This window comes from Prinia subflava, chromosome 7, assembly GCF_021018805.1.
Source record: "Prinia subflava isolate CZ2003 ecotype Zambia chromosome 7, Cam_Psub_1.2, whole genome shotgun sequence".
In the NCBI taxonomy this organism is placed as follows: Eukaryota; Metazoa; Chordata; class Aves; order Passeriformes; family Cisticolidae; genus Prinia; species Prinia subflava.
This window is the reverse complement of record NC_086253.1, coordinates 8,741,669-8,758,333: the sequence shown is the minus strand read 5'-3', so window position 1 is coordinate 8,758,333 and position 16,665 is coordinate 8,741,669. Positions and strand designations below refer to the sequence as shown.

At 38.1% G+C, this 16,665-nt stretch overlaps 1 protein-coding gene across 7 annotated transcripts in view; it reads right to left on the bottom strand.

Annotated features, from left to right (window-relative positions):
• Positions 1 to 663: 663 nt before the first annotated feature.
• The window catches only part of SH3BP2 (SH3 domain binding protein 2), a 37,527-nt gene continuing 21,525 nt past the window's right edge, over positions 664 to 16,665 (bottom strand). For 5 of the 7 annotated variants that reach the window (XM_063401502.1, XM_063401505.1, XM_063401507.1 and 2 more), the window contains 12 exons: positions 12,457 to 12,596; positions 11,356 to 11,458; positions 9,635 to 9,752; positions 8,954 to 9,024; positions 8,504 to 8,592; positions 7,102 to 7,167; positions 6,048 to 6,546; positions 5,067 to 5,175; positions 4,683 to 4,738; positions 4,186 to 4,267; positions 3,873 to 3,932; positions 666 to 3,458 (listed from right to left, as the gene is read on the bottom strand). In XM_063401502.1, coding sequence (XP_063257572.1) covers positions 3,321 to 3,458; positions 3,873 to 3,932; positions 4,186 to 4,267; positions 4,683 to 4,738; positions 5,067 to 5,175; positions 6,048 to 6,546; positions 7,102 to 7,167; positions 8,504 to 8,592; positions 8,954 to 9,024; positions 9,635 to 9,752; positions 11,356 to 11,458; positions 12,457 to 12,596 — 1,531 coding nt within the window. In that variant the 3' untranslated portion in view covers positions 666 to 3,320. Of the gene's footprint in view, positions 3,459 to 3,872; positions 3,933 to 4,185; positions 4,268 to 4,682; positions 4,739 to 5,066; positions 5,176 to 6,047; positions 6,547 to 7,101; positions 7,168 to 8,503; positions 8,593 to 8,953; positions 9,025 to 9,634; positions 9,753 to 11,355; positions 11,459 to 12,456; positions 12,597 to 16,665 lie in introns of all 7 variants that reach the window. The other 2 variants (XM_063401503.1, XM_063401509.1) reach the window with 2 other exon arrangements.

Sequence of the window (16,665 nt, the reverse complement as noted above, 5' to 3'; positions counted from 1 at the left end):
ACAGCTGCCTAATTATTCACAATGTGGATAAATTTAAGTGGTGCTCAGATGTCCATTATGTAAATTCTACCTTGAAGTATATTTTAAGAATAATTTAAACAGAAAGATTAATTTATCTCTTTGTTCTTTAGAAGACATTCAGATGAGCAAATATTGCTACTTACTTGAGACAGATGAGCCCAAAGAGTCTTAAGTTTCCAAGACCCAGCCTATTAAGTTTCCACCTGAAGTTAGCTTTGATCTCTAGCTTCTGTCTGAAGTCACTTAAGATTGATTTGTCCCAAATTACTTCCACACATGCTCAGCTGCTGGATTCCTGTTGTGTGGACCCCTGTGTGGAACAGGCTGACCAGCAGATGTCCCCAGATTCTTCATAATCACACTTGCAGCTTCCAAAATCTTCAGCACCCTTTTGCACATTCCGAAGGATGAAGCCACTTGAGACCACAAATACTCTTGCTACTTATTCACATTCTTGTGAAAACTGAAGCTCTGAGGTGGAGAATGATACAAAGCACCTCTACTGTCACAGAAGAATTATTTGGATATTGGTTCACTTTTTATGACATGCTGCCACTGATTGTCCCTTGTTTTATTTTCAAAAGCGCTCCAATTTTTTTTTCCCTAGAACAGCAATCCCCATCCAAATATGACCTGTAATACTTTTATCTGGAGGTTCAGTCACAAGAAGCCAGACTTCTTCCAAACAAGTATGAATGATTTTGACTTGGATAGTACAAAATTCATTAACTACATTCTTTATGTGCATCAAATGCTGCTTTTACAGTTCCCTACCAACTATTTTAAAGCTAAGGAGCTTGTAATAGGCTGTAGATGTAAAGGCTGCTTTGTGGTGAAGGAATGAGGAGAGGCAGATTAGTGAGAAATACAGGAGATACTGAGCCATGCATTCGAGCTGTGTCTTTCCTCCTTACAAACACCAGAAACTCACCTGATTTGTTATTAAAAAAGACTAGACTAGTCTTTTTTAGGAGCAAGAGGACAGAAGAGTGTAAATGATTGCAGATTTGTTTAGAACATGAAGATTTGCTTCTTAGGGGCACTGAAAATTAATTCCTCTAACTCCACTATTAGAAGAACATAGCTATAAACAAAAGCATTAGAACACACCCCCATGAAATTAAAGACAACTGCACAAAATGAGGTGGACTGGCTTTGAAAGTTTATCCATTTCAGAAATCTACACATTTAGATACAAAAGGGAATTATCACAAAAATTTACATATTTGCAACTCTTGTATTACTCAGGTAAAGAACGTGTTATGGTTTAAATGTGTGTTTACAATTTAAAAATCTTCTGAGTGGAAGGTTGAGAAAAGAATCAAATATCTGAATAGGGTCCCAAAGAGAGCATACTATAAATATGACTGTCATGACACAATGAAGTCAGTTATTCCCTTACTCTGTAGATAGTTAGGTGTGAATACAGCAAGAAACTTGAACTTACTCTGATATACATATAACTATTTGCCAAAAAAGTTTTTTAAATATTGTCTTGGCTGAGCCTTCTTTAGAGAGGGTAGTGCACTATAAGGATACTAATTTAAAATCAAAGGAACTAGACCTAAAATATCCAATATTCAACAGAATCTGAATTTTATGTACTTCACATTCTTTACACACGTAAGCCCTATTACAGTGGGAACAGAGATCAAAAGACTGATACTGTGAATGTCTGTGTCTCTTGGAAAAGATGGAGGCAGAGTTTCCTGCCTCAAATCCTGATCCCTCAGATCAGATCCTCATATTCCATCTGATGAGTAAGGAAAATTCCCTAGGGACTAAATCCAGGTTTACTGTTTTTGTAAAAAACAAATTCTTATTCTGATTTTAAATTTAATTCTTACTATGATTTTAAAGTTGTGACCATCTAATGGTAACAAGATTAAAATGGGCATGTATAAACTTTGAAAAGGTAACAGTAAAAAAAAAAAAGTTCATTGATACAGATCCAGACTGATAAAATCTAGTTACATTCTGTTTCAGGAGTGGCAGTATTTTTTCTTTACTATTATTACAAGCCCTGCAAACATTATTAGAGTATGAGACCATTATGACAGTATTTTTTTGATCAATAGAATTACTTAAAAGATTATTAAATTAAATGTCTTTTCCAAGAGTAATTTTGGTATAAACATCAAGCCCCTGGATTTAGGATACCTGTCCCCAAAATATTAGGGAACAAATGGTAAAAGCACCCTGGTAATGTCTATCACTGATTGTATATTAAAAACACATTTTGTTTTGCATGCAACTACAAATTGAGTAGAAATTCTACTACAAATGGAAAAATTTGTGGTAGCAGACTGGGGTAGTGTGTTTTGCCCTAGAACAGAAAGAATTCAATAGGCTGAAAACCTGTTCCTAAGAGACTGACCACAAGGATTTATGGAGCGATACTAGCACCACAATCATGGTTTCAGGTATTCTTTTGTGCTTTGTTTAAAGAACCTTTGACTATGACAACGTGAGATAAAACTGCTAATTGAAATTTAGAACATTCAAATGGCTCCCTTCCCTTCCCCTAAAAATTGAAGTAGCCCTTTATCTTTTGTCATACCCTTTAAAAATACCAGTGGCACGAACCCTTCCATGGGTAATGGGGATCACACGAAAGCCAAATCAATATTGTTCCCAACTTTCCTGAAGTGCATGTCATTAAGCAGTATGTGGGATACCACACCCATATCAGCCAGATAGTACCTGATAGTGATTACTGTACTCAGAAGGTACAAGGATGTAAGAAGTGGCTTAAAAAAAAGCCTAATTTCCTGATTATCTTTACCTATAGTAAATCAAATAATTAGCACAGAAATCTACATTATGTACACATCAACTATACAAGTAATATAAAATATCTCAGTTGAGCACCAATGCTGACTTCAGGAGTAGCTCCTCCAAGTCAGAGTATTAGTATTCCCTGTCACAAATAAATTCTGACATACTTTCAGAAGTGTCCATTTCCTAGGTCAGCTGTATTCAGATCACTTCTTTGTTCATGTTCCTTTTCGACATTCCAAGGAGATTAGTAATAGCAGCAGTTTTATAAAAGGTGTGGGTATCCTGGACAGCTTTCACAGCATCATCAGTTCAGATCTTTGTAAAAGAAATGATCATAAAATCCGCTGATCTGGACTTTAAGGTTTTACCAGAAGTTCCTTAAATGGAATTTATACAACAATTCATGTGAGACTAAACGATGGAAACAGACTCAGTTTGTGTGTGCAAACAGCAGGATGTCCAACAGTGGCAGGAGTCCTGTCCTCAGGGGCAGCAGGGTGCCAGGGAACCATGTCCTGTCACCTTGGCTTAGAGTAACCATAAGGACACCTGAGAATCAGGCTGTCATGACTGGGTAAGACATGAGTGCTGTAGTATTCCACCAAACTTCCCATGTTCAAAAACATGACGTCTGAATCCAGGTAAAACTTGCCATCCTGTTGTAGAACAAAAACATATGTAACCATCGACAGTAATGTTACCAGCTCCATGTCAAAAGAAAAAAAGGGCCAGAACTGATGATCATCAGAACTAAGTTCTTTCAAATACACCATTCCTTTGCAAACTAGTCAGTCACACAAATAAGTCCAAATTAAACTCAGCAATTTACTAGGATTTGGCTGGAACTAAAATTTATGATGATACGTGATACAGCAATTACAAAGCCCAGATCTGAGTATTCAAACTCTTATCCTAGACCAGATATTTATATATCAGCTGATTTTCACTGTCAGAGGTGGGAGCAAATTTAGACTTTAACTTGTTAGTTCTGATATTTACCTATATGCACACCCATTTGATACACAGAGACATACATAATCTAAAGATGCCTACACAGTGCAGCTACTGACCTTTTCAAAGATTCTGTAGTTTCTCACTTTTCCTGCAGGTTCATCCCATACAACCAATACCTTGAAGAAGAAATATGCAATGTATTCAGTCTATGATACCAAGCTGTTCTAATTCAAAGTGTTATTAAGGAATTAATTAAAATTCAGCCTAAAATTTTGGGTTTTTACAATCATTGCTATTACAATAGCAATTCTCTCATATTTTCTTGCTTTAAGCAAAGACCAGATCTAAATTGTTAAGTACTTTGATGTATATAAAATGCATCTCAAGCAAGATGTTTTTTGGGGGTTAGACTCAGCAATTACAATTTACCTTTCCAGGCTTAGTAGATGAATTCCTAATACAGTACAATCCATTTTGTGGCTGTCCTTGTGGGCTACTAGCTTTAAATATCCTAAAAGAATAAACAATGACATATATTACAATTATTCATGTGCAGGACATGTTATCAGCACTTAGATAAATCAAATACCTACACAGTCTTAAAATTCCCATTAGAAATATCTGCTTTGGGTGTGATAATTTATAGTAGATCACAGCTGAAAGAAATTCACTGTTCTAGCACCTGAACCAGCAGTGCAGCACAGATCATGTGGCCCTCTGGTCCCATCCAGCATCCTGGCAAAAGAACCTCCTCCAGATGGAGCCAAATCACAATTGTCAATTGATATATGAGCACTGAACTAACTTATCTAGAAAGTGATTTGCATATTAAACACTTCAGTGCGTGCTTTAAACACAAGTTATCAAAATAGTTCAGTACAGGTTTTTTAGGATTTCTAAGGAACTATTTTAAAATCAAATTTTACCTTTCCACTTCAAAGGATTCAGAGGTATTAAGAAATATTGAAGCAGGCAGCCCAACCTGTAAAAATGTAAAGAAAATGTGTCACTGTTAAGTCAATGACAACTCAAAACTCTAGCAACTTGTTATGCAAATAAGCTACAGCCATCCTCTAAAATCATTCATGGTGATTTAATCTTTATGCTTCTTTCTCCTTTATAGCCAATCTTAAACTCCATAACTTACCAAGGCACTCACTAAAGTTCAAAAAGAAATGAAAAAAAATTACACAGCATTGTGTTTTCAGAAAGCTACTCTTCTCCTGAAAAAATGCTCTTAAAATGTTCCCAATGGTATACATAAGCAAGGAAAAAACTTCCTTTAGAATGGATCATCTGCTTGATCTTACTTTTTCATAATCATCATCAGAGTCATCATCAGGTTGGCTTGGCTTGGCGGGTAGTGCTGGTTTTTCAAATGAAAAACTTCTGAAACTCTGTCCATCTGGTGGTGATCTCCTGGCAGAAACAGAATGAAAACTGAAGGAGATCTCATCAGGAAAGCAGAACAAATATTCCCAAAACACTGAAGGAATAGTAAAACTAGAACTGAAGTTTCAGTTTAGCCCCCAAATCATGGAATCCTAGAATGGTTTAGGGTGGAAGGGACCTTAAAGCCCATCTCATTCCAACTCTCCTGCCAGGGGTAGGGACACCTTTCACTAGATCAGGTTGCTTGGAGCTCTATCCAACGTGGCCTTTCCAGGGATGGGGCATCCACAGTTTATGTGGCAATCTGTGCCAGTCCCTCATCACTCTCCCAAGTAAATAATTTATTCCCAATATCTAATCAGAACCTACACCTCCCCTCTTTCAGTTTAAAGCCATTCCCCCTTGTCCTATCACTCTGTGCCCATGTCAAAAGTCCCTCTCCAGCTCTTTTGTAGCTCTTTTAGGTACTGGAGGGTGCTGGAAGGGTCTCCCTGGAGCCTTCTCTTCTCCAGGCTGAACAATCCCAACTCTGTCAGCCTGTCCTCATAGGAGAGGTGCTCCAGCCCTTGGATCAACTCAGGGGCCTCCTCTGAACATCTTTCTTGTTCTGGGAGCCCCAGAACTGAAGGCACTGGTGCAGATTAATTTAGATAATCACAGATTAATTTGGGTAAGGAGAGACCTCTAGAGATCATGAAGTCCAAGCTCATGCACAAAACAGGTCCAACCAGATCAGCTGGATTCACTGCAGATTTTCAAATAACAGGTGAAAAAAAGCACAACACAGAGAGGCATGGTGCAGGGAAGAGACACAGATGCTGGTAGGAATCTGAGTATGTCTAAACTTGTTAACTAATAAGCGATTGAAAAACAATAGTGCATTGATTTTTCATACTTACTGTAACTGGGGACATAAAGATTTCTCTGTTCTAGGCTTGACTGCAGGGAGCTGGTGGCTTGGCACAGGTGGCTTTGGGAGCACTGGTGGCACAAACAGTCCAGGTTTACCATGTTCCCTCGGCACTTTGGGCTCTGCTAGCTTCTCAGCAAGCTGTGACAACTTGGGTTTATTGCCTGGCAGAGGAGGAGGAGTCCGTGGGGAAAGGTTTAAGCTTTTTAGCTTCTCGCACGCTTCTGGAGGAGCAGGAACTTGGGCTGGAGGCAGAGGCTCTGGAGGCAGTGGGTGAGACTCTTTGCCACTTGCAGGCTTTTTGAACACAGGTAAAGGGGGCACAGGGGGTGGCTCCAGTTTGATTTCAGGTAAGCTTCTCTTAGGAGGTGGAGGTGGTACTGGTGCACTTGGTTTGCCAGCATAGGAATTTGCCCTCGCCTCGGAGTAGGGAGATTTCCTGACGTGAGGAACGGGCGGGGGTGGGTACGCAGGGGGCAGCACCATATCTGCAGGGAGAAAACCAAAAAATGGACACACTGAGGGGGTGTATGTCATCAAAAGAGACTTCTCACACCAATGTTCTACGTGATCTAAGATATTTCACTGGCATCAGCTCTGCTAGTACTCAACATGCTGGATAAGCATTTAATTCTCAGCACAATCCTGAAAGTTATAGGTAATAAAGTCCTGATATTTTTCTTCAGGCATGGCTTATGATAACTTAGCAAAGATTTTTCACTTCATAGTCTATTTTTTCCTTAAAAACATTACTGCTGCTCCAGACTGATGACCAGATACAGGTCATCCCAGGCAGGCGACTTGCAAGAAAACACACCCCTAAAGGCATGTAATGCTTCCTGTAAATGGTTACTGCTGTTATTACAAACTTCTGACCCTAAATACCTCTCAAGATTAGATACCTCTGCATTACTTCAGTTATTTTGCCAGCTGGAATAGTAATGACCAATACAAAATAATAACCTGGCATTCCACATGAATATTGCCTTCACTAGGGGCCTTTCATGGGGCCTCTTGTGAGGGGAATCAAAGAAATCACATACCATCTTTCACTATGTCAGAAGTATCCGGCTGCAAATAAGACTCATCCTCTTCCTCCTGGTCGTAATCTGCAGATAAAAATCAGTGTGTTAGACTGATAAATACTCTTGGAACCTAAGAAATAGTATCAAGTACTTAGGGCTCTTTAAAACAAATATTTTTCAGATTTTTTTTTCTAAGGAGGTGAAAAAATTAATAGTTTTGATCCACCTCTCTGCTATCCAGATGTTTCCTTAAATTATTATGTCAATTTAAAAAGCCATCACTTAAACAGAGGCAGATGAAGTACACTACACATTAATATTTTTCAACTTAGAAGTTAAAAGAATTATTTTTTAGTGACTTTCTAGTGTTCCAGCCTTCCTGAGAAAAGTTCAAATCAGTTGCAGAGACACAACTATAAGGATGCATTGACAAAAGCACTTGGAAAAAAACATAACCTCCAAAATTTAACCATAACACAGAAAAATTTATGATTTTGCAACATGGAAGATTAAACAAGTTTAGTGATCTACAAAACAATTTCAATTCTTTTGTCTTGCTCTAGCAAAAAAAAAAAAAAAAAAAAAAAAGAAAAGAAAAAAAAGGCATCACAACAAATGGCTTAGGTAGTTTCAATGTTGCCTTTAACTGTAAATCAGAATAACCAAGCCACAAAAACCATGTTACTTCTAGGCAGTAATTTCTCATCATTGATTATAAGAGCAGCCTGAAGGACAATATGCAGAGGAATGCCCTAAAAAAGGTAAGAACATCTGATAAAAATCAGTTATTCTAATTTTCCTAATTTAAACTCCTAATGGCCTCTTATCATCATTCGTCTTTCATAAAATCAGAAGGACTAAACTAGAACCCCATGTGAAATGCTGACGAGCCTGTTCTCCTCTGCTTGCAGCAAAGGAACCGGATTTCCTAACAAGACCCACTCCTGCCTTTTCGTCCTACTCAGGAAGAACAGTCAGGAATTTCCTTTCAGGAAATGAGAGTACTTCTCCCATCAACATTGCCCTGAGAAATCTGAAAGGGCAGATGGGGAAAGGCCTAGAAAAGCATCTCTGCTGAACCTCAAGGCAAGGTTTCTCATGTTGTTTTTCACATATTTCTTGACTAGAAACTCAGTTGCTGAAATATGCTGGGAATGCCTACCTGACAGGCTTTCTGTCATGTCCTCACGTTTAATTAACCTCCTCAAAGGATCTGAAATTCTTTAGTTTATTTGTACCAACAGTTAATGGCACAGAATACATATTGCTGATTTAAAACTACACCAGAGATACACCTTGTAAAAAACATCAGTTACAAATTGGATCAGTTTACTTAAGCTACGGGAATAATTCCTGCAGAATTCAGAAGAAATAAATAAGCAACAAAGAAGCCTTATTTATCATTGCCTAAATTTGTCACCTTCATTATCTGCTGAATGATGGGAATACTTGATGTCAATGGGACGTTCTACTGAGCCATAGAAACTGTCTACATCAGAACCAGAGTCACTGCAAAAGAAAAGACAGAGTTACTTCTGTTTAGCAGGACTGCAGCACTGGAAAGGAATGCTGGAAAAGCAGAAGCAATCTGTTCCTATTTCCCAATTAACAGTCAGATATGTTGCTGTTGTATTTTAGAAGATTTCATTTCTTTTACACAAAGCTGACATTCAAAGTGCTCTCTGTTTAAAGATTTGGGGTTTTCTTCATATTCTTTAAAATATAAATTAGGAAGGGCTTTTCTTCTTCGGTCTTACTGGGCTGTTCTTATTTAACAGGAAGTTACTTGTAGGTGCAAAAAGCCTAAAATACCACTGTAAAAAGCTAGTGCAAAAGGGGTAAAAAACCAATAAAGAATAAGGGTTTATACCTGAATTCTGTTATTGTTTCTTTCTTCTCATGGTAGTGATCAATTTCCCTTCTCAAGGATAGCATCCAGTTCTAAACAAAAATAAAAATACAACATTCAACACATCAATCTTTAAATCATTAAATGCAGATGTATCTTGTCCTCTGTAAGAACAGAGTAACTGTGCAAGGGACATACATTGAAATCATATTTATCCATGACTTTTTATTGAAAAGACTTAGCAGTCAAATGTTTTGACTATCTAAAGTGCTGTAGGAACACACTGAAATATTAAATTTTCCGTTTGCAAATTTCAGGCTGTTATTCCTAAAGCCAGATATATATTCAGAGTATGTTTAAGGGTGATTTAAGGGAGATTTCACTGAATAGTTTTCAGAATTTAAGAAATTTAAGAATTTAAGAAAGGCTTAATGTACCATCACTTTCTTTTTCCCTCAGTGAAAAATAAATATTTATGAAATATGGAGAAAACTGTGCCATCTAGTATGTCACAGCCATTCCCTAAGTTGAAATAACACTGACTTAGAAGTTAAAACTTCACACATGATTTTCAGAGGAGCCCAAAGAACTAGGTATACAAATTTCAGTGACAGCTGCATTTCCAGTTCATTTAGATTTTGGGGAAGTCCAAGATTCACTTTCTGCTTCAAGGAAAATTCTATTGCAAAAGAAGAAAGTTACCTTTCTTTCATCTTCAGAAGAAGCTGAAAAAAACCATGTCCTGTGCTTCTTGCTTATGTGAACTAACTTGAAAGGAAACACGTTGCTTGATGTTGTCTCCTCAGCTGCCCGCATAACCCTGAGAAACAGAACCACCAATGCAGAAATGCCTCAGTCTATAGTTAATGCTGCTATGCAGGTCATAAAGGCTGACAGAAAGCAGGTTTACTGGCGAGTTTTGCCTTATTAAAAATAACCCTCAAGCCCAGACAATCACCACAGAAATCCCCACATGTGCATTTGCAGTACTTCTCCATTATTGTGGTAGAAGGGACAGTGCAAAAGGAAGAGCACTTGCTGATCCACCAGCCAGGCTTTTATAAATAGCTGGTTTGACCTGTTCAAGAGTTAATGAACCACATTAATTCATAAGCATCACACACTGCACGAGGTACTCATGGTGCTTGTGGCCCTTATTTCAAGAAGTCACTATTTCAGAGGAGAAATCAAAACATATTTCCCATGAAAGTAAGAAAAATACTAATAAAGGCAAACTTCATTTTTATATCTTTCCCTTATAAACACCTCCTTGAACATTTTTTATTATTTTAAAACAAGCATAACTTAACTGCTTTCTTTATAGCGTGTGTAAGGAATTTCTTCATTTGGGACTCTTGGGGGAAAAAAATGAAATACCTCTTATCCATCTACCCAGTCTAACAATTCTTTCAGTTCTTTCAAATTCTTTTTCAATAATGTTTGTCTGTGCCTTACACTAATCAAGACCTGGTCCCTACTCGAACCAAGGTCTCTACAAGGCTGCTAAAATGAAGACACATAAAAAGGAATGAACTGTCTCTAGCATTTACAAATTCCACGGTATTGTTCACATTCATGTGGATAGCAGAAGCTGGTGTCATGACAAAATTACAGTGTGGGTTTCTTCTACAAATTAATCTTGAATTTTTAACTGGCTACAATGTCTACAAGTGCATTCCCTTAAAAATATGCAATGTGCTGTGTTAGAAAAGCTCCCATAAATTAAGAAAAGGTAATTCCTTATTCCACAAGTCTGAGAACATTACACAGTACAAGATATTTCTCTATATTCCCTCTTTCTCATTAAACTTTTCTTAGCATCAATTTCAACAGCAAATTCCTAAAGTTAGGCTGGACTTGTATTAGTAGGCCTTGTACTTATGCTGCATTCACATTCTGACAGCACTGGCTAACTTGAAAGCCACATATTTCTGTCTTCAATTTGCAAAGTAGATATTAAGATTAAAAATGTGTAGTGAAATGAGTCAGATACTTTGCACATGCATTCTCTCATTTAGCACTCTGTAGCTGATACAGTTTCAACACTAACTACAGCTGCTGAACCAGTAGCTCCATAAATTTTCTCTTCTGATTCCCTTCTGGTCACTACAGAGCAAAGATAGATGTGAATTCTTTCTGACAAACCATCTGCACATGCAGTCTGCATCTATCAGTAACAGGACTAAGGCCACTGCAATTCAAACAGCTTTACTGGTTAAATTACAGAAGGGGAAGGCTATCCACTCACCAAGCACAGGAAATGTCATGTATACAATTTGAAAAGAATACATTTCTGGGAATTTGAGATCAATGCTTAACCTAAACAACAGATGTAACTGTGCTTAACTTCATTGGATGAAACCCAGAGCCCCTAGCACTAAGTTAAAGGACCTTGGGTGTTAAACAACTTCCTTGGCACCTACCTGTTGTAACCTTTCAAAGAAAATGCACCCTGGGGAGATGCAGATGTGCTGCTCTTAAAATAGTAGATACATCCCTCGTGGATAATCACAAATCTCAGTGGCCCTGAAAAGATAAAAAGTGAGCAAAATACAAATCCAAGGGTAACAGAACAACTAGAACCTCTTAGCATGTGTAGAATTATTGTTTAAGATTTCAGTAATCATATGAATCACTGATGATCATTCACACAGTCAAGTTGTCCATTTGCAGAGTTTCAGGACTAAGGGTAGTATTCGATTCCCTCACTTGAGAGGCAGCTGATCCCAAAAGAAGCCTCAGACACTGCAGGCCTGACCTTCACCTGTGCTCCTCTATTAGTGGAATAAGCAAAAGCAGGAAGACAGCCACAGGATACAAATACATATTTACATTCATCCCAAATCCATTATCTCCCTCTCTTCTTTCACCTCAAGTACATAGTCCTGCCAATAAAATTATATACTGTTTTCTTTTTTTGAGAGGCCAAGACTCCTTCCTTTATCAAAGGCAATAATCTTTGTCCTTAACTACATGAGTAGGGTTTCAGTATAAACTGGGATACCAAATGAATAGCATATAAATAAACCCAAAATCTGAACTTTTCCCATGTAAATAGACCCTGATTTCAGAAGAAATTACTGTTATTAAGTACAGCCCAGTGTTGGCAGTGAGAAAGTTTCCATTTCACAATAGCAGTAGGAGATGGGGATATTTTTTCCAGTACAGAATAACCAACTGGAAAAAAAGCTGAGTACTAATTTCTCTTAAAAAAGAGTATTTGAAATTGATACATATCCTGGGAATCTGTTTGTCTTAAAAATCTTACTTGTGAAGGACTTGAAAAGAGAACTAAACAAGGAAAATAAAATCAATCACAACACTTATTATCTAAGATTTACAGTTGCAAAACAATTAAAGGAAAATCTTTCAATATGAGTCTTTCATACATACACTCCAGTAAAATTGTACTGCAATACAGAGTAGAAAAACTGCTTCAACAGTCTGCTAACATGAAATCTGTTACTGGCCCCAGAGGCAAGCATTTAAAACATTTCATTTAGTTAATACTTCATTCAACTTACACTTCAGGATCTGCAGCTGGGTGCCTCCTTTTTTATGAAGATACCCTGACTTGGTGACTCCTCCAGGCATTGTCAGAAGGTTTTGTGCTCCAATTGCCTTCATTGGGACTGGCCAGACCTGCTCCTGCGAGGCCATCGTTCTGCAATTTAGAATAATTAAAAACCGTTTAAAACTCAGATTTTACTTTAAAGAATGAGTATGGAGAAGCAAAGCTTGTTTCCTTAAACAAGCTTTCCAAACAACTAATGTGGTTCAGCACTCAAGAATGTAACACAGACAGGGTGTTCAAAGATTCCAGGAACTTTGTAATGTATAAAAAAACGTGGTGCAAAAAGCCCCGATTTATTTTTATACAGCTCTCAAAAGTGATTGACAGTTGTTGAAACAAAGGAAAAGTGCTTAGTAAATGTTACTTAAGTATTTACATTTTAAAAATACTCCAGATAACACTGTAAGACTTAATCAGGCAGGTGACTGCAAAGAAAATTGGTTTCCTCTCCCAGATTCTACGTGGCACATATACAGAAAATGTCATTTTCTGTACAAGAGAACCAAGTCAAGGTTTAGTAACTGCAGCATCCAATACTCCTTACTCCTAGTATTTACATGTTTTATTCTTTAACTCTTAATTCTTTAATTAAAGGATTAGTTTATAATCTCATACTGGATGTTACATGTAACAGCATCCTGTGCAAATAAAGTTTCTGTCAGATTTCTGCAGGCTTCCATTTAATTTATATATCAATTATTTATGTAATGCTCCACACCAAAAATATCCGCAGTACCACTCTTTCTGCTGTCATCTTAAACCAAAAAGATTCGTTTCTGAAGCAGTAGCTTATTCTGATATATCATTATGAGCCCTTTCTTTCTTCAAGTGCTAACAGAACTAAGCTAAAGATTCTACTGTGTCATGGAGAAAAGTGTGTGGAGAGAATGGGAATTTTGACCTACACATAAAAGGGTTTGTTATCGTCAGGTGCAGGGCTAGACAGCTTTGCTGGGAAAAGGCAAACTAATGAAGTTCCACTTAATTAATTTCTGATAAAGGAATGACTGTTTAGAATGGATAAGCTTTCAAAGCAAGACTGAAATTTAATGGATCTTGTTCAGTTCTCCTTCACCCAAAAGGAACAGTAAGGGAGATAAATTGTGAGGCTCGGCACAGAATCCAAGAGCCTCAGCACAACACCCTACCCAAGCACTTGTCCCTCCAACCTGAAATGGCTCTTCACATTCTGAAAAGAATAAGGAACTGTTTCAGATTTGTTGAGGTGCAACAGCAAAGTGCATATTCACTGTATGGGTTAGGAAAAACAGAATTGCAAGTCAGTGGATCTTGCAGTGGACCAGTTTAGGATTTAGATCTAACTGCTTGCTGTTTGCTGGTGATGCATGTGTGGGAAAGGGTGGAAATTCCTAGCAATTTCTACCAGGAGAGTTCAAACTAAATTAAATTCTCTAGGCAGCCTAGAAGACTTAATCACAAAAATTAGGTTTTGGTCCCCAGTGTTATGAAGGAGGCACAGCCAGAGAAGATAGGACCTACAAAGGCTCTCATAGCAGACACATCTAGACACCTGGTATCCAAATTTTCCCCCAGGATCTCCCTTATCACCAAAAGGTATTTTGTTCTACTCTGCTACATCCTTCCTTCTGCTGTTTCCTCCCTGTTCTTATTCAATGACTGAGATCTTTCCAAGCTGAGTTATTTCCTCCTCAATGAAATTTCTAGCAACAGTAATGTGTCCAAAAAGGGGCTACTCACGTATTTTGAGCTCTTAAGAATAAAAATTAAAAAATAGTAGCAGAAACTAACATCCTCCTTGCCCCCCTAAATCCTTCAAATTATTTCTCCACATCTTGCAGAAAAGTTGAAGTGAGGGAAATGGAGAGTGTTACCCAGCTGGGCGCTGACGCCAAACCACATCAACACTGCTAAGAATGATTTCCTTGAAATAAGGATTGCAAAGAAAAGTCCTGGGCTTCTTCTTTCATGAATATGCACATCAATGTTTAAACATTAGAACTTAAGTTACTTCAGTCTGTTTCTAGTTATGTTCAGAAAACAGACTAATTAAAAATGAAACATTTTCATTCAGATAAATATACCATGATGCCACTTTTCCAACGTTAGTCTCAATGCCATCCAACAGTTTCAAATTCATCTTAGGTCTTCCAATCCAACCTTTACTAGGAAGAACAGAAGAAAGGACTGAAGGACCCAGTGCATGGTGTGAAACTTTCATTGTTCTGTACCTAGGCTGAAAACTACCAGAAGAGGCAGAGTTAACCTCTCAGAGAGGTTACTCAAAACAATCAGTAAGACGAAATTTCTAAAAAGCCCAAGTCATACACTGGCAATAAGTATATGCTACCCTGGATAAATACAGAAAGCAGAAATATTTGTCTCAGTCATGTTTGCCTTCTATAGGGGAGTGCACCAGTCAGACCACTCAAAAAAGCATGTCTGATGGGCATTGTCCTCTACCTGAAAAGCCAGATCTTACAACAGGAAAGAAAAAAAAATATGGAAGCAGAGGAGCAAGCAGGGGAAAATAAAATAATCCAATTCTACAGCGTGATGACTACAGGACTCAACTGACAGGAAAGGACAGCAGTGTCGGGTTCTGCTTCCCCATTTCTCACTTTTGGCTACTTACTATAAATGAGTCCTGAAAATAGAGACCAAAACTTAGAACTTCTCCAGCCCAGTTAAGTGAATAAAAGAAGTAAAAGGAGACACAGCTGAAATCCATGCCACCAAGTACTCATTACATGAACTAAAGAGCCCACTTAATGCACCAGGCTTTTCAACAGATCTAGAGGCAGCTAAGCCTATTATCTGGATTTCACTGTGGCTTATACACTCCCCATCACCTCTGTACACTCCTCAAGCACTTTCATTTGCAGGCACATAGCAGACACTTAGGGAAGACTTCAGTATTCTGAGTTGAAATCTTTCAGTTAGGCTGCTAAAATGCATTTAAGTACTCTGACTCTAGTCCCAGGCAGATTTTTCTTCTTTTCTTGACTGTAGAATACTGTTTTGTAAGGACAGATGTTGCTATTTTGCATCACACTGCTGGGAGAAAGCCGTCAAAACAAATCTAACTTCAGAATCCTTATTGTAGGGGTGAGAGACAAAAAAGAAAAAATGGAAGCCCAAAGATTACTGTGGTCTTAGCACCTACAGTCTGGGTGCCTTTAGCTCACTGAATAGTTCCTTCAGCTCTTGATATTCCTGTTGTAACTTCTTTAACACACTACACCATAAAGAGATGGATATTACATTACCAGGTACACGCCACAGCAGTCACTGAAGTCACTGCAGAGCCCAGATGCATATTTTTTAATCAATTTTTCCACCAAGTCCAAAACCCACTGCATGTGGCTATCGAATTAATCTTCTCCCCCACTGAATGGAACCCTCTGAACAAGAAGAGGATGGCAGCAGTCAGGGAAAGGTCTTGCATCCCTTTGTTTCTCAGGTTATCCCTGTGACAATTCTATGCCTGTGAGGGGGATGAACGGCTTTGGAGTGGGGTAGGAGAAATAGTACAGCAGCTTCTAGGATGTGCTTCACTGTTCAAGAGTGGTTTTGGGAAGACAGAATGGTGCAATCAGCACTCTGAAGTACATACAGAGCTTATACAACCACTGTTGTAACTACCAATTGAATACAAACTGGTCTGCCAGACTGAAAACCAAACCAATTTGCAGTGTATTGCTAATCTATCAATAAAGGCAGGCCAAGTCTATCACGTGTATACTTTTCTCAAACACTATCATAATGAGCCATTTTTTATTTCAAAGTACCCTGAAAGTTAAACAGCATGAAAAAACCTGAATTTACACACTTCTATCTGTAACCAGGATAGGGCCAGTCAGATACAGAAGTATTTTGGAATCATAGTACTGCTACCAAGCTCAAACTCGGAATGGATAGCAGACTTCTGTTATTGTGTAGCAGCTAAACTTTTAATCCATCCCCTCCCTCAGTGGATAGAGAATAGCTGGACTGAAGGCTGGGGCATCATTTTACAAGCTAAAAGTCCCTCCATGAGTAAAAGTAAAATTCTGCCATATTAAAAATCTGGATTACATTACAGAAGAACACTTACCCCTCTTGGCCCTAAGAGCTACTGGCGTTCAGCCCAATTAGAGCAAATACAAGTTGATTCAATTAAGGATTGCATCCTGGAAGA